The sequence below is a fragment of the Tachypleus tridentatus genome, unplaced genomic scaffold (genome assembly GCF_004210375.1).
Source record: "Tachypleus tridentatus isolate NWPU-2018 unplaced genomic scaffold, ASM421037v1 Hic_cluster_2, whole genome shotgun sequence".
Classification (NCBI taxonomy): Eukaryota; Metazoa; Arthropoda; class Merostomata; order Xiphosura; family Limulidae; genus Tachypleus; species Tachypleus tridentatus.
In genome coordinates, this window is record NW_027467782.1 from 31,287,536 (window position 1) to 31,311,962 (window position 24,427).

General features: G+C 34.8%; 1 protein-coding gene across 14 annotated transcripts in view; it reads left to right on the plus strand.

Moving 5' to 3' along the window:
• LOC143242417 (protein ABHD14A-like) overlaps positions 1 to 20,271 on the plus strand; it is a 41,004-nt gene extending 20,733 nt beyond the window's left edge. For 6 of the 14 annotated variants that reach the window (XM_076485790.1, XM_076485792.1, XM_076485789.1 and 3 more), the window contains one exon: positions 2,867 to 4,600. Coding sequence is in view for 6 of the 14 variants with exons in the window: in XM_076485794.1 (XP_076341909.1) it covers positions 2,867 to 3,106 (240 nt within the window). In the remaining 8 variants the exon portion in view is untranslated. Of the gene's footprint in view, positions 1 to 2,866; positions 4,601 to 14,868; positions 15,338 to 17,688 lie in introns of those variants that run through there. The other 8 variants (XR_013022634.1, XR_013022631.1, XR_013022633.1 and 5 more) reach the window with 2 other exon arrangements.
• The last annotated feature ends 4,156 nt before the right edge of the window (positions 20,272 to 24,427 follow it).

Here is a 24,427-nt window from a genome sequence, read left to right on the forward strand (position 1 = left end):
TATAATGTTTTCTTCGGTTTGTGGAGGAAACTTATTGATGTTGATGAAGTATTGTTTTATTTTGTCTAATTCATCGTTAATTTTATCTGGTGAGCATAGTTTTATGGCTGTGTTTATTTGGTTTCTTAGTATATTGAGTTTTTGTTTTGTTTCATGTGTTGAGTCCCAAGGAACGTATAGTCCAGTATGGGTGATTTTTTGGTGGATTTCTGTTTTAAATTGTGTGTCGGTTCTTGTAATTTTGAGGTTAAGAAATGATATTTGATTTTTTTTTCCCTGTTCACACGTGAAGTTAATGTTGGGATGTATAGATTTAATGTGATTGAAAAAAATAAGTATGTGTTCTATAGATCTGAATCCTGCAACCGTGTCATCTACATATCTGTTCCAGTATAGTGGTGGATGTAATGCTGTGTTAATTGCTTGTATTTCAACTTGTGTCATGAAAATATTGGCCAGAACTGGTGATACTGGGATGCCCATGCTCAGGCCATTTGTTTCTACATAGTTGTGGTTGTTGAACATGAAGTTTGTCTTTATCGTGGTGAATTCTAGGAGGGTTGCCAATTGATTGCTGTGAATGTCTATAGTTGGGTTAGGGTCTCGGATATAGAGTTCTAAGGCTATCTTGCAAGCTTCAGTGGTTGGGACTTCTGTAAAGAAGGATATAACATCGAAACTGGCCATTAAGGCTTTATGATTAAGTTGATTGATTTTCTCAACCCAAACGAGCCGTTTTTGCATATATATTTCCCTACAACTGGGTTTTCTCGACATAACTGATTACATGATTGATTGCAGTTTGTAGCTGCCACTCGATAAACCTCATGTTTGATGACTGACATAAGATGTGAAAGTCATCAACAAAAACACCATTTGCAAGTGTAGGGGTAGCTGTTCACTGATGGCATTAATCTTTGTAATGAAAAGAGTGGCACACAGAACACAGCTCTGAGGGACTCCAAGTTTTTGTGGGAAAAAACTGGAAAGTGTTGAGCCCACACCGACCTGGAATCGGCTGTTCATTAAAAATGCTTAATAAAATGTGGCAAGTTGCCATACAATTTCTATGAGTGAAGGTCTTGCACGATGCCATATCTCCATGTTGTATCATAAGCTTTCTCTAAATCAAAGAAAATAAAAACAAGATTTTGTCACTTCAAAAACGCTTCTCTAACTGATGTTTCAAGTCAAATTAAGTGGTCTATCATGGAGCATTACCTTCAGAAACTGCATTGAGTGGGTGAGAGAAAGTTCTTTGATTCAAGGAACCAAACAAGACAAGCATTAATCATCCTCTCTAAGGTCTTACTGAGACAACTCGTCAAAGTAATGGGACGTTAATTCGAAGGAATCTTTGTATCCTTCCCAGGTTTAAGAAAAGGGAGCGCAACAGCTTAGCACCAAGCATCAGGAAAATTACAAACTTCACATCCATATATATGCATTTCCACCATACAACTGAATCAAAAGATGCCAGTGCTACAATGGTTATAGAGCTACAAAAAGCATTGGGTTTGTTTTTGGATAACATAGCAGTATTTACTGTCAGCAGATCTCACCATGGCTTATTACAGTCCCCAAATGTGGTCTTTCTTTAAATCATTTGAGAAAAGCATGTACTCCAGGACAAGAAAAATGGCGTACAGTTCAGCAGTGAACACATAAAATGTTGAGCGGATTCTACGTGCAACAACTGAGCCACAACAAACCATGGCAGAGCCCACAGTCACCTGATTTCAAACCATCCACATAAATAGGAATAGAAGAATGGAAAGATGGTGACTGTTTCAAGTATCTGTATGAGGAATTCCCAGCAATCCTAGTTGCTAGGGACATTTCCCCCACTGCTTATCCCCCGTTTCTAGGGACATTTCCCCTACTGTTTACCCCTCGTTGCTTGGGTAATTTCCCTCACTACTTACCCCCCGTTGCTAGGGAAATTTTCCCCACTGAATCTCCCGTTGCTAGGAACATTTCGCACACTGCCTAACCCCTGTTGCTATGTACATTTCGAACACTGTTTACCACCCGTTCTTAGGAACATATCTCTCTCTGCTTACCCCCCACAGCTAGAGACAATTCCCCCCCCACTGCTTACGCCCCGTTGCAAGGAACATTTGCAAAATAAATTATAGATCTTTACTTTTTTATGACTGGGTGACACAGCGGTACCTCTGCGGACTCACAACGTCAGAAACCAGGTTTCAACACCCGTAGTGAACAGAACACAGACATCTTATTGAACTTTGGTCTTCACTTCAAACAAATATACTCTTTAATAAAATAATTTGAAACACAACATTTATTTATTTTTATTGTGTGAATTGAAAACTGAATTAAACCTGAGATTCTAAGTGAGTATTGTATTTTGTTTATGAATATATTATGTAGCCTCATCATTCATTACTGCATGGATAGGTATGTGTAATAAATTTTCGTGAGATGTGAATTTCTTTTGTTAATTAGAAATTACAACTTTACTTGTCAATTTGTATAGACCTGTTGTTACTTAGAAACTACTTGTCAATATGTAAAAATTAATACATTATTCACACAGTTATTTTTATTTCTGGTTCAAGTTGAACCGGAAAATGTTTTTAGAATTAACATTTTGCCTCAAGTTTTACATTTGTTAGAACCACTAAAATATTGTTAGAAATTATAAACCACCGTATATAATATATACATAGTGTGTAATTTACATATAATATTTATATTTAAAAGGAAACAGTAGTTGGTAATCGTATCAATTTGACGTTTTGTTACGATTTTCTAAAAAAGAAAAAAACGAAACGTGTTTGTGGTTAATATTCCGTTATTGTTTTATTTTTTGTAATCATGTTTTTTTCATAACTGTAACCAGAATGTCAAAGTTTTCTACCGTGAAGCTTTACCTAAGGACACTTCCAATTTCCACATCTCCATCCTTCTACTGAACGGAGCAGCGTTTTCTTCCAAAACCTGGCTGGACCTGGGCACAATACAAGTACTGGCTGCAATGGGCTACCGGACTGTGGCAATGGTGTACCTGGTGGGCTTTCTGTTCATTACTAACATAACATTACAACATTTAGAGATAGGTGTCATTACATTACCAACTTAACATTACAACATTTTGAGGTAGGCGTCAGTTCATTACGAACTTAACATTACAAAATTTAGAGGTAAACGTCGTTCATTACGAACTTAACATTACAAAATTTAGAGGTAAACGTCGTTCATTACTAACTTAACATTACAACATTTAGAGGTAGGCGTCAGTTTATTACTAACTTAACATTAGAACATTTAGAGGTAGATGTCAGTTCATTACTAACTTGACATAACAACATTTAGAGGTAGGCGTCAGTTCATTACTGACTTAACATTACAACATTTAGAGGTAGGCGTCAGTTCATTACTGACTTAACATTACAACATTTAGAGGTAGGCGTCAGTTCATTACTGATTTAACATTACAACATTTAGAGGTAGGCGTCAGTTCATTACTAACTTAACATTACAACATTTAGAGGTAGGTTTCATGACAACATATAGTTTTAAAAACAAGAAACGAGTATTTCCAAAAAAATTCTAGATGAATAAAGATATAAATTTATTTGTTATTAATGCTATTCTCTTTTCATCAGTTTATATTTTTCTTCAGAAACATTACAATAAAAAGTATTCATTGTGATAAAGGAAATAATAAATTAAACTAAGTAAGAATTTGTTTTTTTACCAATTTGTAAACAATTTCTATGTGATAGAAAAAAAATGAATATTAATTTCGAAGTCTGCGTATCTTATGGAAAATCTATTTGTAAAAGCAAAATAACTTGTATGGAATTTAAGTTATTAGGTCAAAGTAATATTGCAAAAGATCTCAGGAACAGTATTCAAAACTCCTTATGCAATGATATTATTGGGTCACATTATCACGTGACACTAACAGATGAATTTTGTTAGGTAATTAACCAATTCCCCAAGTTCTTTTACGGGATATGAAGTAAGATTAATTAGAGTAAAAGCTCTCTTTCATAATACAGCTTTTTTATTGGATACTATAATATCTAACAACCTATTTTTATTTCAACAAATGAAAGCAGCAGTTGTCAGTCTAATAAAGTTCACAATTGATGCTTTACTATATCTACAGTCAGAAACCATTATTAGATGTGATGTTATCATAATTTTAATTTAAAATCTCATTAATCGACAGGCACATACTGTTTGAGTAAAACTACATGACGCTATATTCCAGAAAATTTTTGATAGGAAACTTACATTTATCAAATTAAATCATGGTTTCAGATTATTTATCTATTGATTCATTGATCTATTTTCATCGTTTCCTTTTTATTAGTTATTTGAAACAGTATGGAGGAACGAACTCACTGGCTTTACTTTACGTAACATTTCCAGGTTTTCTGCATTTTTAATGTTTTATTGTGATATAGGAAAACAATACCACACTTTATTGTCGAGTTTAATAAGATTCATCAAAACTGTTAAAAGTATAGCAGTTTGTTATATTCAGTAGCTTCTGATCTTATCAACCAATGGGGATAAGAATTTGATAATTAATTGAGTGACTAATAAAGGTAATTGAGAATAACTTTTATAGTTATTATCAGTCATAATGTCGACAATTTCCCATAAAATTTAGGTTGTTTCCAAACAAGATATCAAACTTATATTGTTGAATAATCATAATGAAAAAGTGAATAAAACGAAAAACTGATAAACATAATAACATAGATTTACACTTCACATGAGACATTAATGTTTGATCTATTACATTGTAAACCGTTACATATTCCAAATAGTTCTTTAAAGATTTTGAACAAGTAGAAGTGTTCATCATAATATTATTACAACCACACTCTAAGCAAGTTTCTATATATACAGTCTTATATACGGCAAACATAGTTTGCGGAATGCTATTTAAGTTAGCTATTTAATACAACATACATTATACATATTATAAATTAAATATATTACAGACATTTTAATCAATAAAGTTACTTAAAGTAACCTTAAAAAAATTGAAACATATATTAGAAGAACACACCTATGCTCAGTAACATGATAGTAAAATATATCAAACACTTGAATTGATTTGAGATTTATTTATACATTCTTCAAGAGCTGTTAATTGAAAAAATAAAGTGGGTAAAGGAACTTATTTCATGAGAACATGAGTTGTTAAGCATACATGAAGTGCCAACTGAGAAAATATTGTTACGATACAAGTATGTGGCTGTAGAAAATAGCGTTCGGTAAGTTTATTTATATTCAGTTGTATGTGAGTTTTCACGATGGCAAAGCCACATCGAGCTATCTGCTGAGTCCACCACTGGATCAGTTGTCTTAATTGTGAAACATAGAACATTAAGTAAATAAGAAATAATTATTGGACGCACCATAGAGCTTGTTTTGTCTGCAAGACTAACTAACGTGTGTCTTAATTCACGTTTCTTATATAGTAGTACAATATCTCTGAACTTTCTGTACTGGGATAAAATGTATCTGAATATTCTTTACTGGTACAAAATTCAACTGTTTCTGAACTGCGGTGTACGGTATCTATACGTACTGTAACAGCACATAACATGACTGGACTTCAATTTCCATACTGGGATAAAATCTATCAGAGATTTAATCTATGATACAGTCTCTCTGAACCTTTTTCTAAACTGTAACACAAAACGCTATAATTCTAAGATAGTTTCTCTTCTTGAAGGGCAAGCAAAGAGCAACAATATTTAATTGAAACATTTATGACATAAAACCGTACTTGTAATAAACGTGAGGTAATTTTCTAAAACACTTGTGATGTAACAAAGCATTTGCAATTAACGTATGGTTATTTACTGAAACACTTTTGAAATAAACGTGTTTTGTTTTTATATGTGATGAAACAAAATAATGTTTATCATTGTTATTAAATACTTGCCTTGATATTTGTGAAAATTCTTCGCAATTATGATTTTCTGTATTATTTTTACACTTCCTTGTTGGCGTATCGTTTGAATTTCAGGCATTTTGCCAATACCGCATGTAAGTGCTGGTTGTTTACTTCGGCTGTATTTTCATTACATATTCCTCAGTTCAGGTTCAAAGCAAGTTTGTTTATTTTTGAATTTCGAGCAAAGCTACATGAGGACTATCTGCGCTAGCCGTCCCTAATTTTGCAGTTTAAGACTGGAGAGACGGCAGGCAGTCATCACCACCCACCGCCAACTCTTGGGCGATTCTTTTACCAGCGAATAATGCGGTTGACCGAAAATTATAACGCCATCACGGCCGAAAGTGCGAGCATGTTTGGTGCGACCATAATTCAACCTGCGACCCTTAGATTACGAGTCGAACCCTTCAACCCACCTGGCCATGCCGAGCCTTCTAAGTACGTGTATTATCACAAGCCAATTTGTACAGATTTCTGCACAGCGTGTTTTAACAAATGAATGTGGATAGATTAACAACAACAAGTTATACACTATGTAACCCTGAAGTAAAAAAAAAAAAAGAGGTCAATACGTTTCCAGTCAAAGTATGTTTGGTACGACCAGGATTCGAACTCGCGGCACAAAGTTTACGAGTCGAACGCCGGGGACTTTTAGCGAGTGTGAGCTGAGATATAGGAGAGTTTTCTGCAAACTCTTGAGTTTATATGAATAGTGAAGGAAAAACTTATAACCAGCGACAACCACCTTCAGTTATCTGAACAAAGATAAATTACTATACTCACTTGGATAAAACTAATTACTGTAAGAAACAGCACCAGTTGAATGAGAAGAGAGTTACGTAATTCAAGTGAAAATTCTGAAGATGAAGGTGAAGAAACTTCTCATACAGAGGTGGAGATAGTTCCTTCCTACACTAAAAATAATACGGATTATGTTACTAACTTAAACAAAGCCTTGGATGTTGATAACGCAGAAACTAATGAAGAAGAAAAAATCTAGAACAAACAAATGAAAACCAAGAGTTTACTCTGGTAGTGTCGAAAAAAAAAGTTGAAATTCATTACAAAATGAAACTACACAACCAAAAAATACACCACTTAAAACAAAACACCCAAATATTCTATTATTATTGAGGCGAGCCTGGCACATATAATCAACCGCAACAAGCAGCGGAAGTTACCAGATGTAAACCAGATGTTGAAACAGCTGGTGTCAAGCGTTTTACCTTAAGGCGGTGTCATTGTCCGAGGTCAATGAACTGCTGACGTAAATAAACTACTTAAAGAATGGCCCATGGTGCTGATGAACTGACTCATGCTGCTCTACCGTTTGTCAATATGTAATTGTGGATTATCGTAACAAATGTCCCGTATTTCTCTCCACAGTTCAGCTAAGCCTTTTAATTAACTTTCTCAGTTTTTATATAAGACTATTCAGCGTAAAACATGTTAATTGTGAAATCCAAACCATTGTTGTGAATATTCCATTGATCCATTTTTCTCTATCCCATCAAACAAAATGTCTTTCATCCTTACCAGATAATGCGATATAGAATGCACCTGCTAAAAGTACACGTTTCTAACTTTGGTCATCTCGTTGTGTGTATTTCATTGTCACTTAAAACCTTTCATCCTGTCACCTGTTGTCAGTGGTAGTTTTGTAGTGGCTATACACCCATTTGGATTACTTCGTTCTAAATGTGTATCTTACTGTTGTCAATATTACCTTCATCCTTGTATTTCAGTGTGGATTAAACTGTTAACAGTTCCACGAAAAGCTTGCTATTTCTCTGTGCCAACCACATTGTAATTATCCTGTTAAAGACCGCCCTTCAGTTTCTGTTAAAGTTTGATCTCCACTGTCTACTGGTTCGTTATCAAGTGAAACTATCTGTCCTTCTATTTTATAACACACTACAATTGTAATCTGCTTTTTTTGTGAGATTATACAGGGTATTCGGAAAGTCACTGTGTAGTTTTGAAAACAGCGATAACAGCATTCATTCAGTCTATTTCAAGCCAGCAACTGATAGCGGTGTTTAGAAACAAAATAAGAAGGATCCAAGCCTGTATTGATGCCAACTGGAGTGACTTTCAACATTTTTTGCAATTATCATTCATATTTACCTCCTATTCGATACTGAAACATGTCTGTTAATAAATATACAAGTGCACAGTGACTTTCCGAATACCCTGTATTTCTAATAAATATTGTTCTGGGTGTTATCGTTGTTTCTGTTTTGTCTCAGATATTTCTATAAATCTCTAAATTTTAAGTAAATTTGTAACTCCCGAGTGAGCCCAGCATGGCCAGGCGGTTAAGGCACTCGACTCGCAATCTGAAAATCTTGGGTTCGAACCCCCCATCACACCAAACATGCTCGCCCTTTCAGTCGTGGGTACGTTATAATGTGACCGACCAATCACACTATTCGTTATTAAAAGAGTAGCCCAAGAGTTGGCGGTGGTTAGTGGTGACTAGCTGCCTTCCCTCTATTTTTGCACTGCTAAATTAAGGATGGCTAGTGCAGAGAGCCCTCGAGTAGCTTTGCGTGAAATTTAAAACAAAACAAACCAAAATCATATCTAACAAGTATTCAATTACACTACTGAACAAAAGTGTTGTCTCCCGCTGTTACAGTGGAAAGTCTACGGAGTTACAATGCTGAAATCAGGGGTTCGATTCCCCTCGGTGGACTCAACAGATAGTCCGATGTAGCTTTGCTATAATAAAACACAAACACAAAAGTGTTAAGACGAGAAAATATTTTGTCATTCTTTCCATTTTGTGGGGCTAATTCTTCCATGTCACCACGTAAGAAAACTCAAATATTTTATACCAAAATCAACATGGTAATACTTTACTGTTGACAACCGATGAATCAGTATGAGAATACTTGTCATTCTTTAGAATTTCCGTAAACTTGTACCAAGGACATATCATAAGGGTTTTGCTTGAATGAACATACTGATTAAATTTAAGGTCTGAAATAACTGTCATGGTGCCCGATGCAGTGTGTTAACTATATAGAAAGAAGCTAGTAAGGAATTAACATATGGTACCGGTGTATGTTAGAAATAAATTTCATAAAACTTCACAAATAAACCTTCATACAGAGTGTGTTTAACACATTATATTAAGTTTTATTTTCATTGCCCAAAAGCTTAGAGAATTGTCTAGGAGAACATTTCCATTCTGAAAACAATTTGCTGATTGGAGTCTCAACGTAAAGTTTTTTCAGAATGGAAATGTTCTCCTAGAACTGTCAAGTACACCCTAGATCATGAGACTGAGACAGGTAAATTAGAAAATAGGAAAGGAAGAGGAACTCAGTTATACTGATGTTAAGTATCTTTGTTCATGCAGCTTTCAGGACAGAAAGAAGACTACACGAGATAAACAGCCATGAACCTAATGACAGAAAAGTGTCCTGATATACAGTGTCAAGAATACTCAATGAGAATGAAATATTTGGTTGTGAAGCAGTTAGAAAACTTTTACTTATAACCTCCAATCATCATGAAAAGACTGAAATCTGTTAAAAAATACAAAAGCTGGACGGCTAATGATTGGTAAATGGCTTTATGAGTGGATAAGTCCAATTTTGAAATATTTGGTTCAAAATGTAGGTCGTACGTCCGACGGAGGAAAGGTGAAAGATACTTACCTCAGTACATAGCACCAACCATGAAATATAGGTGGAGTCAGTATAATGGTATGGAGGTGTTTTTCTGTTAATGCAACAAGAGATACTTGCAAAATAAATGGAAAAATGAACCAGTACAGATACCATCAGATACTGATCCGCCATGGTATATCCAGTGGTTGGTGTATAATTGTTTAAGAATTCCACTATCTAGAAAATAACTACCCTCTTTCAAACATTAAGAAAGAAACTGCTGAAGTTATTTTAATGATACAATGGCCCCCATAGAGCCCCGATCTCAACCAGCTTAAGTAGATCTGGAACATGATGGATCAAAAACTTGACATGTCAAAAATTACTTCTAAAGAAACTTTATGGAAGTGTATTACAGACATTTGAAGTAAATTCCCAAAAAAACACTTTTATTAGATGTGTTGTAACGATGATTGAAAGACTGTCTGCAATTATTAAACCAAAAGGGGGACACAAAATATTAGCTATTTACTGAACTCAACACTTCCATTGAGTTTCTGTTGAACTATGTTTACCGAACTCAACACTTCCACTGAGTTTCTGTTGTATTATGTTTACCGAACTCAACACTTCTACTGAGTTTCTGTTAAACTATGTTTACTGAACTCAACACTTCCACTGAGTTTCTATTGTACTATGTTTACTGAACTCAACACTTCGACTGAGTTTCTATTGTACGATGTTTACTGAACTCAACACTTCCACTGAGTTTCTGTTAAACTATGTTTACTGAACTCAACACTTCCACTGAGTTTCTGTTAAACTATGTTTACTGAACTCAACACTTCCACTGAGTTTCTGTTAAACTATGTTTACTGAACTCAACACTTCCACTGAGTTTCTGTTGAACTATGTTTACTAAACTCAACACTTTCACTGAGTTTCCGTTGTAATAAATAGGAACATTAATAACATTTTGATGTTTCACCTGTGATTTACCTTCCAATGTTCCTTGACAGAAACCTAAAACCTAATCCCTGATTTTGTCCTTACAATTTTGCACAATACTGTATGTCGGTAATACTGGGGTTTAAATAATTTGTCTGAAGGAAATAAATCTGTAATGCTGAATAAATAACTTGAATTTCACTGACTGATTACAACTTGTTAAACTTTTACACAAAAACCAAAACTTGTTTCCGTTAGTAAAATCCTTTAGCTATACTTGTTAAAAACCATTACAGCCGGTAAGTTGATAATTGTCAAACCTATTGGCATCATTACGAATACAGGACAAAATAGATGGTGCTAATCTAAACTGCTTAAATTGCAAAAAATCTAAAATTTTATAACAATGTGGTTAAAAACTGGTTATGATTACAGGTTGTGGTTTCGGAACATCTGTTTGGAACATAATTTGAAATAAATCATGTAAAAGAACTTGGAACTTATCGCAGCTTCAGTTAAGTATATGATGTAGTTGGTTAATTTTTGTGTAACAAAAGAAAATGTACTATTTCAAGTAAAGATTAACAGCCATCTTGTCACTACTCTGACATCATCACTTGAACAGTAGATAACCTGCCATGTAAAGCTAACAGTTGAAACTAAGTAAGTATATAGGCAAATAATATGAACGTTCATATACGTTATAAACTGTCACAACTCCATTATAAAATAAGTTTCATATTTAGAGAAGGAATATCGAGGTTTTTTGTTGTCTATTTTTAAACAAATTAATTTGAAGTAAGGATTATGTTTTGATACTGAGCACGAACAACAACCCACATGAAGTAAAAATGTATCTTAAGATAGCTGGTATGGGTATTAAAACTTTAATTAAAATGAAATACTGAACAACGTTACGACCTTCTTAAGTGATATTCTGGTTAACAGGTCAAAACGTTGTTCTGCATTTTATTTTAATTACGTTTTAATAGCTATACCAGTGTCTTGAGAATACAATAACAAAATAGCTGTCAGCATATACTGAAAACTAAGATTCTGCTCTATCTAAGTGTTTAGTAGAAGTTTTATAATAATATCTGTTATCTTAGTTGTAAGATATTCACGTTAAAATAAAAACTAGAAATAGGAAAAAAACATACTTGTCATTGTTCTATTAGCTAATAGTCAAACAAATAAAAAGTGAACGTAACAGAGTCTGTTTACAACTAGTTTTTAAAGTCAGGATTATTTCTTATGCCAAGAGAAATGCTTCAATATTTGTAATAGAACAAAATATGTCTGCTTACAGAATTAGTTTCAGGAAGAATGGGGTATCAAAACTGTATTATGATACAGTTTAAATTAAATATCGAACAGTACACTCAATTCTGTGTAATTTTCTAGTATTCGAGACCAAAGGCGTTGTTGCTGGTGGTGTTTTATAGCGCAAAGCTGCACAATGAACTGTTTGCACTCTGTCTATTGCTGGAATCGAATCGCAGATTTCAGCACTGTAAGCACATAAACTTATCGCTGATCAGCTGTGGTGGGTGGAAAATCAAAGGCAAAGTTCTGAATTATGATTTTATGGAATGGATTGACTGAAAAAATCTAAACTGACTTCACAAAAGCTTTACTTAATTTTGTTATGGTTTGTTTGTTTGTTTGTTTTGCGCAAAGCTACACGAGGGCTATCTGCGTTAACCGTCCCTAATATTCCAGTGTAAGACTAGAGGAAAGACAGTTAGTTATTACCATCCACCGCCAACTCTTGGGCTACTCTTTTACCAATGAATAGTGGAATTGACCGTAACATAATAACGTCCTCATGGCTGAAATGACAATCATGTTTGGTGTGACGGGGATGCGAACCTGTAATCCTCAGATTGCTAGTAGAGCGCCTGAACTATCTGGCCATGCTGGGCCATTCTATTTTTTTATTGCCGATTCTAAACGAGTACAAGCATGCCTTGTAATTTTGTTGGTCAGTATATAAAATCATGACTTTGTATAAGTAAGTTCTGAATTGTAATGTTAGTTTTTGTTGTTTTTTTTCCTCACTTGAAAAACCTCTAGTTTTTCGTTACTTCTCTTTCTAATAAAAATCACCGTTAACAAAAAACCGTTAAAGATTTTGTTTATTGGTTGTTTCTTTTCAATTTCGTGCAAAGCCACACGAGGGCTATCTGTGCTGGCTGTCCTTAATTTGGCAATGTAAACTAGATAGAAGGCAGGTAGTTATCACCACCCACCGCCAATTCTTGGGCTACTCTGTTACCAACGTAGAGTGAAATTGATTGTTACATAATAATGCTCCCACGGCTGAAATGGCATGTTTGGTGTGACAGGAATTCGAACCCACGCCTCTGACACTACTAGTCGAGCGCCCTAACCACCTGGCCATTTCGGACAATTAATAATTAACGTAAAGACAAGTCTGACACTCGATTTACCACTTCTTATCACATTTTATAGTTTTAATGGAATTTTACAATATCTAAAACAAAGCGTTATTCCAAACAAAATTAGGCGTTTTTTGTTTTTTTTTTGCTTTGTTTCTCAGACAAAACATAATGTTATCTCACCCTACGGGCCCGGCATGGCCAAGCGTGTTAAGGCATGCGACTCGTAATCTGAGGGTCGCGGGTTCGTATCCCCATCGCGCCAAACATGCTCGCCTTTTCAACCGTGGGTGCGTTATTAGTAACGGTCAATCTCACTATTCGTTGGTAAAAGAGTAGCCCAAGAGTTGGCGGTGGGTGGTGATGGCTAGCTTCCTTCCCTCTAGTCTTACACTGTTAAATTAGGGACGGCTAGCACAGATAGCCCTCGAGTAGCTTTCAAAAACAAACAAACAGACAATTAAACTTAACAGAAAATTGTACTTCTGTTGTGTGCTTCCAACATATTGTACTCATTGATGTAGGCCAGTCAGAGCCAAGCGGTTAGAACGATTGACTCGCAATCTTATGATCGCGAATTCAAATCCCCGTCGCACTAAACATGCTCGCCCTTTAAGTCGTGGGGCGTTATAATGTAATGGTCAATCCTACTATTCGTTGGTAAAAGAGTAGCCCAAGAGTTGGCTTTAGGTGGTGACGATTAATTGCCTTCTCCCTGGTTTTACATTGTTAAATTGGGAAGGGTTATCTGCGCTAGCCCTCGAATAGCTTTGCGAGAAATTCAAAAAACAAATATAAAAAACGACAGTATTACTTAATTTGAAAGAAAACAAAACGAAGTTTCATTTGGAAGAAACGTCTTTATTATTATTATTTAATATACAAAGCTGTTAAAGTTTGCTATCATTAATTATGCAAATGAACTTGTTCAGAATCGACTCATCAATGAACAAATATATCCAATAGGAGACATTTGATTTGGAAAGTTGATAAATTTCACTTAAGAATTTTAACTTTCGGTTTAATATAGGAAATCTTCACCTTAATTAAACCTGTTAGTTCAGTAAAGGCTCTGCTTACCAGAAAAGATCCGTCACAAGATGAATGGATGTTCATCATCCCATACCAGAAAGTATCCGGGTAAACATCATTAACTGTTCCTTTTTTCATCAAACGACTTTACGAATGTAGTCAAACATCATGAAATATTACTCATTAAAATATGATAAGTTAACGTTTAATCAGATGACATCACCGAATACCCAGAAATATAATACCAGTTGATACTCATTCAACTGGTATCACCAAGTGTCCAAGAACAAATGGTCAGTTAATGTTTCTTTACGTGAAACCATCAAGTGCCAAGGAAACATTACCATTTAATGGTTAATTACTTGATACCACCAAGTGTCCAGGAACATATGATCGGTTAGCACTTATTCAACTGATACCACCAAGTGTCCATGAACAAATTACCAATTAATGTGCATTCCTCTGAAACTACGAAGTGTCTATAAACGAGCGATCAGTTTATTTTTATTCATCCGACACCATAAAGTGTCAAGAAAAATTCACCAGTTAATGGTTAATCACCTGACATTTAGGAACAATGACCGATTAATATAAGGGCACGTGACATCACCAAGAGTCAAGGAATATATGACTAATTAATTGGTAATCACGTTGTACCACTCATAAACTAGAAACGGACCAACAAATAGTATTTTTATCAAACACAAGGAATTACATTATTATTAATATTAACGACTGTTTATTCTTCCACTTCATGAGGAACTAAATAAGAAGTGTTCGCGCGATGTGATCACCTACACGTCACTGATGTTTAGTCATTACACATAATTAATTTTCAGTCAATATTAACACATCGTCAAAATTATGTATTAATTGAACATTAATAGCACTTACTTTTTTTTTCCTTTAACAGATAACTTTCTGAAGTCACGATCGTCCTACGTGCCGAAAAACAAACTCATCCCATTGGCCCTTATTCTGTATGACGTCATGTCTCTTGAAATATCGGTTGGCACTCACTCACTGTATGTTACCTCGAGTTTGAGACAAGTTACTGTTACAGTGTTTTAGTCTAGAAAAGCGTTTGGATTAAGGGTGTTAACCTTATGTAATTGACTAAACATTCGAGGACAAGCTCTGAGCTGTAACATGTGCTCCATTTCCAAACAGCATGAGAACTCTATAATTGGTATGATTGTACATAAACCGTTCTTGCCTCAGTTAGACAGGTTTATAACGCTATCATAATGATAATAGAGAAGGCATAATAATACTGTAGATAAAAAGCAAACAATGCTGGGAGATATCTTGACGAAGACCAAGCTGGAAACATCTGTTAATTAATCGACTGGCGCTAACAGAAAGGAATAAACGGCTAAAAGGTAAGTAAAACAACCACTTTTTGATACGTCTGGTGCTAATCGACTTTGAATTGTATTCGTATGTTTTATTGGTACCTATCTCACTATCAGAGTCGCAGTCAGAGTATTACATAAAAAAAAACAACCTTAAACTAAATCTTGACTGTTCAGTTCTGATTTATCAGTAATTCCGGTGAAAACTTTGTGAATCATTTGTAAATCTACAACTTACGAGAACTTTAGTTGTAGTTGAATGAAATTGGAATACGTATTTGACTTCAATACGTTCCACTGTGGCATGTACACAGTGCACTATTGGTAACACGATTAACGTAAACACAATACATAACAATACGAGAAGTACGGCAACCCGTAGTAACAGAAATGTTCTTAAATAATAATAACAGATATGTGTAATTCTGTTGAAGCGGGGATACGATGTGAAAGTATGATTTTTGTATACTGGGAACTGACTAAGCAGGTTTACGTAGTTCTTACTACTTACTCTTTCTATTGGTCATAGTACTTAAGAACTTTCAAATGATTGGTTTGAAGGGCGGAGTTACTCAAGTTGATTTGCTAAATGTATTGTTATCTCGACAAATCATAGAAGAGGGAGGTTCTTATTTTATATTTATCAGGTCTGAATCTCAAATTCGAGTTTCTAATTCTTTATGTATTTGTACATGTTGAATAGTGGGCGTGATGAAATAGAAACTGAGTAACAAGACAGCTGGACGTATTATGTGACATACAGTAACAGATACTTAACTTTTGTCTTTACATTTCCTCTTAAATTAAGAAATTAAAACATATATAATTTTAAAATTTAGATTATGAACTACGTTTTGATGCTAATCTCATTGACGTGAGTGGTTAAAAATGTTAGTTCATAAAATTTTGAAAATAACGCGTCAAACGTCGTGACACGTGCAATTTAACCTACATGGGTAAAACAAAGGAATTTTGTTTCTTTTGAATCTCGCGCAAAGCTACGCGAAGGCTATCTGCGCTAGCCGTCCGTAATTTAGTAGTGTAAGACAAGAGGGAAGATAGCGAGTCATCACCACCCACCGCCAACTTTTGGACTACTCTTTTACTAACGAATAGTGGGATTGAGTGTCACATTATAATGCTCCCATGGCTGAAAGGGCGAACATTTTGTTGCGACCGGGATTCGAATCCGCAACTCTCGGATTACGAGTCGAATGCCTTAACACACTTAGCCATGCTGGGCCAAAAAGTTTGTTTTTTATAGTAAAGCCACATCTGGCTATCTGTTAAGCCTACCGAGGGAAATTGAACCCCTGCTTTTGGCATTGTGAATCTATAGACTTACCGCCGCACTCGTGGTAAGGAAGAAGCCAAAAGGATATTTGTGCTCCACCCATCACGACCATTGAAACACGGTCTTTAGCAATATAAGTCTGCAGACATACCGCTGTGCCAATGGGGGCCTTTTACATATTTGTCATACATAGTCGGTTCAATTCATTTTCACCGAGTTGTTATTGACAATAATAATTCAAATACCATATAAACTATACAAGTTTAATGAAAATAATTCTTACTTCTTACAAGAAGTAGTAATAGTGTGACTCAAAACTTACACAATATTTTAATCTCTAATATACAGTTTGTTTGTTTTTTGGATTTTCGAGCAAAACTCTTAAAGGGCTATCTGCGTTGGCCGTACTTAATTTAGCAGTGTAAGGCTACAGAGAAGCCAGCTAGTCATTACCACCCACCGCCATCTCCTGGGCTACTCTTTTACCAAGAAATAGAGTGAGTAACTATCGTATAATGACGCCCACACGGCTGAAAGAGAGACATGTCGAGCGCCTGAACCAACTGGCCATGCCCGGCCCTAGTATATGCTAAGACTTAATATTAATAAATATTTTACCTTTAATATTAAGTTTATTTCAAAATAGAAAAGATACTTTTGTGAAAATATTTCTCAAATTTACTATTACCAATAAATTCATCTCTCTGTCATACTTATATATATATAAATTTGGACATATACAGCAAATCAAATTGTGTTTCTAAGTAATACTCAAAGCATTGATCAGATGGCCCTAACAGTTTATTCACGATACAATGCAGGCGAACAACAAATCAGCAAATTAAAATTAGTTTACGTTGTAATAAAGTCATTTGAAACATCAAAGTTTTATTAAAAACGTTAATAGATCAACCAAGTAATAAATTAAATGACTGGTTACAATTTTCTTTCTTCAGAAATTAAAATCTATTAAAATACATTTCCAGATATATTTTTAAATTATTGGTTTATACAATATATATTATTGTTTCAGAGCGTTGATTTTAATTGCATATGAAAAGTATGGGATTTTAACTCATTACAGTCTCCGGAGTTTACAGAGAATGGTGATAAAAAAAATTCAGTGAGCAACAGTTTGGTGGGAATAACACTGTCAGTGAGAAAGGCCAGACTCGTTCAAGCTGACAGGAAGACCACAATAACCAATCTTTATAGCAATGATGTGCAGAAGCATATTGGGCTGCATCAGCAAGAAGCCACACCGGGTTTTACTCTTGTTAGCTTAGAACAGGAAGATGAGGCTACAGGGGATCACCAAAACTGGATGATTGAAGATTGGAAAAACGTCGTTTGGACTGACGAATCTAGATTTCTACTGCGACATGCACACTGGGAAGCACACATCAACAGACAACTACAATACTCCTAGCTGATGCCAAATTCTACTAAAGGGACACACCAATTATCGACTCTATCTATACATAACTTGATTCAGCTTTGAAACTAGTTCCTCAACATGTCGGTCACTTCTGTTGAACTATAGCCTGAAAGGACGAGACAGTATAAACTATCTATATTTCACCAACAAGAAAGGGTCGCTGAAAGCAAGTAAACATTAAAATTGATGCACTTGTGGTTCATCTTCCATTGCTGACGAGTTAGTATCTCAAGCACTGTCTACAATTACAATGTGAAAATGTCTGAAAGTTATCAGTTAAAAGTTATAACAAAGATGTTTCTCATAAACAACACAATACTTCTTAAGCTTCTCACCCAACATAGAATATCTTTATGTGACACCTCTAAAGAGCCGCTCTTGCTACACTAGTCGATAAAAGTGTACATTTCACCAAATTGTCAATTTTTTCTTCTTGGTGACAATGGATGAACAATAAAAGCAACCAGTTACCTCCCATCATACATCTCTGACGACAAGGGGAGAATTGATTAGTTTCTTGAAGAAGCAAAAGAGCTATAATCAAAATAGTTCTTGTGCCACAAAGTAATTACCTAGCTACATTGGGTGCACAGAGTCTCTGGAGAAACGTTCTAGTGTTTGAAGGAACCAACACTTCTAAATCTGATGAAGACAATGAACAAAGAACAAAACTCAAGTTTATCCTAATCTGATAAACATTTCTGCCGACACAGTTCCTTCTTTTGGTTTGTGAATAGTTTTACAAGTTTTGAGTCCCTGATTATTACCCTGACCTGCTGAAATTGTTTAATTGTAAATGTTTATATTATTATGAATTTACGATATAAACTTAGAAGTACTTAACTTTAATGATAAAGGTATGATATAATGAAATCTCCATTTAAAATATTTTACAGACTCCCCATTAATTCATTTATTTTCATTACGATATTATATCATTTTTAACTTATTTTCATGTTTTATCAGAAACTTAAGGAAAGGGAAAAAGAGATAACTTTACACTTGTAGTTCGAGTGCTGTTTGAAAAGTTAAATGTACAACAACGGTGATTGATGAAGATAAATACTTGAAAATGTTGAACAAGAACTAAAAAAAAAACTAGGTTTAAGTAAAGACGTTAAAACTGTAACTGGATATGACTACTGGTAGGAAGTATTGAATAATACCTTAAGTTGATCAATAACATTTTAACTGAACACATTATTTGTGAAGAACATCATGTAATTATAACAGTAGGTTGACAAACAACGATTTATAAACATAAAGAAGTGTTTTACTGATGGTAAGAAATAGTGAACATATGTTTTCTGTTTCTTAAGAAGACAGACCAATGTATTCTTGAAACATGTAATATGTTCCACCATGAATAAAACACTTTTTATGCTTACAGTTAGTTGTTTGCTTATCTATTCTTTTAACGAAAATTTGTAGAATTAAGAAATTTATTGTTTCAAAAAGATTTGTGAATATTGGAAGTGAATAGTGTAACTCTGGAGAAAAGCTATCTATACAGTTAAGAAGGATTTTGTAAGTGAATTGTAATGTATTTTCTTATAGCAAAGCCGCATCAGGCTATCTACACTGTCTACCAAGTAGAATCAAACCTGTGATTTTAGCGATGTAAATGTGTAAGCTCGCCTCTGTACCATCGGGGAGCAGAGCGAATAATAAAAACATTCTTTTACCGTTTAGTTTGTAGACGTCATAAATTAATCTAGTGATGAACTGACAATGCCATAAATAATTTTGTTTTTATACAAATTAACAGAGAAAGTTCAAAATATGATGATAATTACATATATATATTATGATTAAAACATAACTGGGCTGTAAGTAAATACTTCAGCACATTATATTAAATTATAAACATAAAACTGGTTCTGTGATAATATAAAAGTATAAACATATTGTCACGTAATTTTTATGCTTATGTATGGAAATATATTTCTGACATTTAATTTAAAGTATGAAACATTTTTATTCCTTTATGATATGTTGAGAAAAAGCACATAAAAGCTTATTCTGTTGATTTTTCAAATAATTAGAAAAATTATGAAGCTTGTGAAAAAATTGAAAATATATACAGATAGTGGTGACCATGTGTTTACTGTATCAAATATATCCACATAGCTGGAACAACGACCAGTGTTAAATTTTACCTCTCACAGTGGAGCCACCCAGGATTTAATAATGTCCCCACATATGAATAAAAAAATTGAAATGTTTACAGATAGTGGTGAAAGTGTCTCTACTATATCAAATATACCGACATAGCCAGTGTTACCTTTTACATTGGAGTTACGCAGGATTTAATAATGTCTCCACATATAAACAAAAAGAATTAAAATATCCATTATTATGTTTAACATGGTGTTAGTAAGAGCATGGTTAGTGTTTGCGTACCACTTACGTATTGGTTTTGTTTGTTTTTGTATAACTTCTATTTGAGTATGTATGTGCTTTACTATATAATTTCGGTTAATTTCCAAATTTATTTATATATATCAGTATCACATTGATTTTATTGGTCCATGTTACCAACTTATTGTCATAATGGATAATGCCTATGGGATATCCCAACTATCAGTCAAAATCCAAACAGTGATGTCAATCCAGTCAGCTGTCATGAATAATGATAAAATAAAAATCACACACACATATTATGGTAGGGTAAACATTTTTACATATCTTTTGTTTTGGAACGGTGGAGGTTGGGAGTACAATTAGTCGAAATATTAGGTGCAGGCTTCTATCCATTTGCTTTCTTTTATAATGTATTTAATTGTAACTGTGTTTCTAAAACGAGGTTTAGACAGTGAAAGACAGTAGAAGTTGAATCGTTGTTAGTGTGAACACTAAGCTTTGTACCATTACTAAATTTAATTTCTTTTTTACGATTTTCCATGATGTTCGACTAGACTGACATTGGTTTTTTGGATTATTTCTGAATGATGGGATATACCCAGTACATTCGGGTGGTATTAACAATTGTGACAATAATTTGAAAACTTGGACAAATAATCGTAATGAATTATTTAATTCATTATTCTTTTATATTGCTCATTTAATCGCCTATTAACAATAAATGTATTCTACAGTATGTAAGCTATTTATACACACATAGATACTTGAAGTGAAACAATGCCAAAAGTCAATTTTCTAATCCGAGGTCAAACAAAGTCCTTTCTTTAAGTGTCGTATCGGAAAAGTTGGAAATTGTCCATACAGAGACTTGAAAGAGTTAACACTTTAATTTGAAGTGGAGCTAATAGGACTTTCTTTGTGTCAACCAAACATTTACGTTCAATGTTTTCTATCCTGCTATCAGGCTGACTCTGGGTGGCCATTACTTCTTTATCCGGTGCTGATTTAGTACTTTGCTTGTCCCATTTCACACAAACGCAGAAACTTTGTATAACAGTATTGTTAATCCAACAACATTCAAAAGACTTTAGGTCTTCACAAAGTCGCCAAACACATTCTTTATATATATTCTTCCAAAAAAGAAACGCAAAAGGCAAAATATGAAACATATTGTTAACAAGTTTATTTCGGGTAGTTCTGTATGACATGTGTAAAACTTTGCACATTCACTGCTGAACATCCAAAGTCTGCAAAGACGAAGTCCACGCTCACTAGTTAAAGTTTAACGCCACTCAATGTCAATAACGAGTATGCCCCCCGTGAGCATCAATAACTGCTTGGCATCTCCTGCCCATGGAAGCGATGAGATGACAAATCACATCCTGTGGAATGGCTGTCCACTTAGCCTGCAAAGCTGCTGCAAGCTGAGGTAGAGTCTGTAGTTGAGGTTGTCGCCGTTGCAGACGTCGGTCCAAAGATGTTCGATGGGGTTTAAATCTGGTGACCTGTCTCAAGAAGACAGTGGTGAGTCGGGCTGTGTGAGGCCGGGCGTTGTCATGTTGAAAAACGTCGTTGACGTTCACCATGATGGGTTGCACATGGGGCCTAAGAATCTCGTCGACGTATCGTTGAGCCGTAAGATTCCCTCGAATGTGCAAAAGGTCTCTTGAGGCAGTAGACGTCGCAGTGGTAGTCCTATTCCGAAGGTGACGTAACCGGATGTAGCGATCTTGTGCGGGCATGGTTACACGAGGTCTGCCAGATCGTGGACGGTCACGAGTTGATCCATGTCGTTGGTGACGATTCCATAGCCTTGTGATGGTGCTTTGGTGGACATTCACAGCTGTGGCAACATCTGATCGAGATTCGCCTGCTTCCAAGCGACCAATGGCGTTGCTGCGTTGTGCTTCAGTCAGTCTTGGCATAATTGTATTGCGTGTCGGTGGCTTAACACTGAGCTATGAAAACCGAGAACCCATCACTTTTATAGGAATTTTGCACATGTTGCACTTGCAGAACATGCAGATCTTTCAAATACATTTATTGGACACGCATGCGTTTTGGCGAAAAATCCGATGTTTTCCTCCGTTTTCAAAGTGCACAACTTTTATTGTCATTTTGGTCTGACAATCAGTGCCTTAACACGTGTAACATCACATACTCTAAGATTGTAAAATTATTACATATATTTCTCAGAGTCACCTGATTTCAAACCATCCATATAAATAGGAATAAAAGGATGGTTCAAAATCAGGTGACTGTATGGGCACTGCCATAGTTTGTTGTGGTTTGGTGGTTGCACACAGAATCCCCTCAACATTTTCTGTGTTCTCTGCTGAACTGTATGCCAGTTCTCTTGCCCTGGATCACATAGAAGCAAAGCAGGACTTAAATTGCACTATTTGTACTGACTCGCTTTGTTCTCTACTGACTCTGGAATTGCTTCACATCAGTTCTCACCAATATTCAAAAGCAACTGGCCTATTTCTCTTTTAATATCTACTTCTATCAAGTTTTTCTAGATGCCAGGCCATGTTGGTATTTACAGGAATGAGCTTGCTGATACTGCAGCTAAATCTGTCTGCTCTGGCACTATCACTACTGTGTCCATTCCATACATGGACTATGGTCCTGTATTCAAGACTCGGCTCTGTGCCAGTTGGCTTAAGAGTGAGCAACGTGAAAACAAGCTTTTCCAAATAAAACCCTCTATTGAACTTTGGCCGTCTTGCTTCCATAAGGATCAAAAAAGAGGAAGTTTTCTTAATTAGACTATGCATTGGTCACAGTTTTTTAACTCACTGTTTTCTTTTATCTGGCACTGATGCACCACTGTGTTGTCTCTGTAACATTCAGGTCACAACAAGCCACATTTTACTGTCTTGCTGTCGTTTACGGCTCTCAATGATGGCACCAATTTAAACATGTTTTGTCCCATGGTCTATCAGTAACATTACAAATATTTTTAGTTTTTTAAAGACCATTAATCTTTTTAATGCCATTTAAATTTTTAATTAATACATTACATGTTTTTAATGTAATTTTCTTTTAAGAATCAAAGTCCATGTAGTTTGATTTGAAATTAAAAAATGGCCAATACATCAAATAGCTCAAAACCAGAACTGGAAAGGCCAACTTCAAGTGTCTAATGCTGTGCTGTTTGAACTACTCATTATTCATCCTGGTGAGTTATAATTATTAAAATGTTGCTACAAGTCTTTTAAAACTTCTAATTTTACTTTCTAAAAAAATGGCCATAATGCCAAATAACTCCAGACCGAAGCTTCTAGAAATAAAAAAAAACAATTTATTTTGTACATTTAGCAAGAATGTTCACTGCTTTATTGAAACAATATTGATGAATACTACAAGTTGCAGCCTGTGAATGAAGAGTGGATATTGTTCACTGATACCTTCAATATAGGTCCAGAATATGTTGTCCTTCAAAACAGTAACATATATGCATCTGTTCCTATTAGTCAATCGATTCACTTGAAGGAAACATACAAAATTATCAAAATTCTTGTTAATAAGGTCTAATACATAGAACATGGCTGGCTATTTTGTGGAAAGTTTAAAGTCCTTTGAATGTTGTTGTATTAAACACCCAGTCAGACAAAGTTTTCACATTTTGTGTGTGAAATGGGATAAATGACACAAAATCAATGCTGGATAAGAAGTAATGGTTACACAAAGTCAGCCAGATACCAGAATTAAAAACATTAAATATGAAAGTTTGGTTGACAAAAGAATGTCCTATTACCTTCATTTCGCATAAAACTGGGCTTGATAGATCAGTTTGTAATGATCTTAAACAAAGATGGTGACTGTTTCAAGTATCTGTATGAGGAATTCCCAGCAATTTCAGAAGCAACACTTAAAGGGATTTTGTTTAGCGTCAGATTAGGAAACTAACTTAAAATGAACATATCTAAGTCTGTTTGTTTATTTGAAATTTTTCATCAAGCCACACAAAAGGTATCCCAAAATTAGCTTAGGAAAAATTAACGAAAATGCAGTT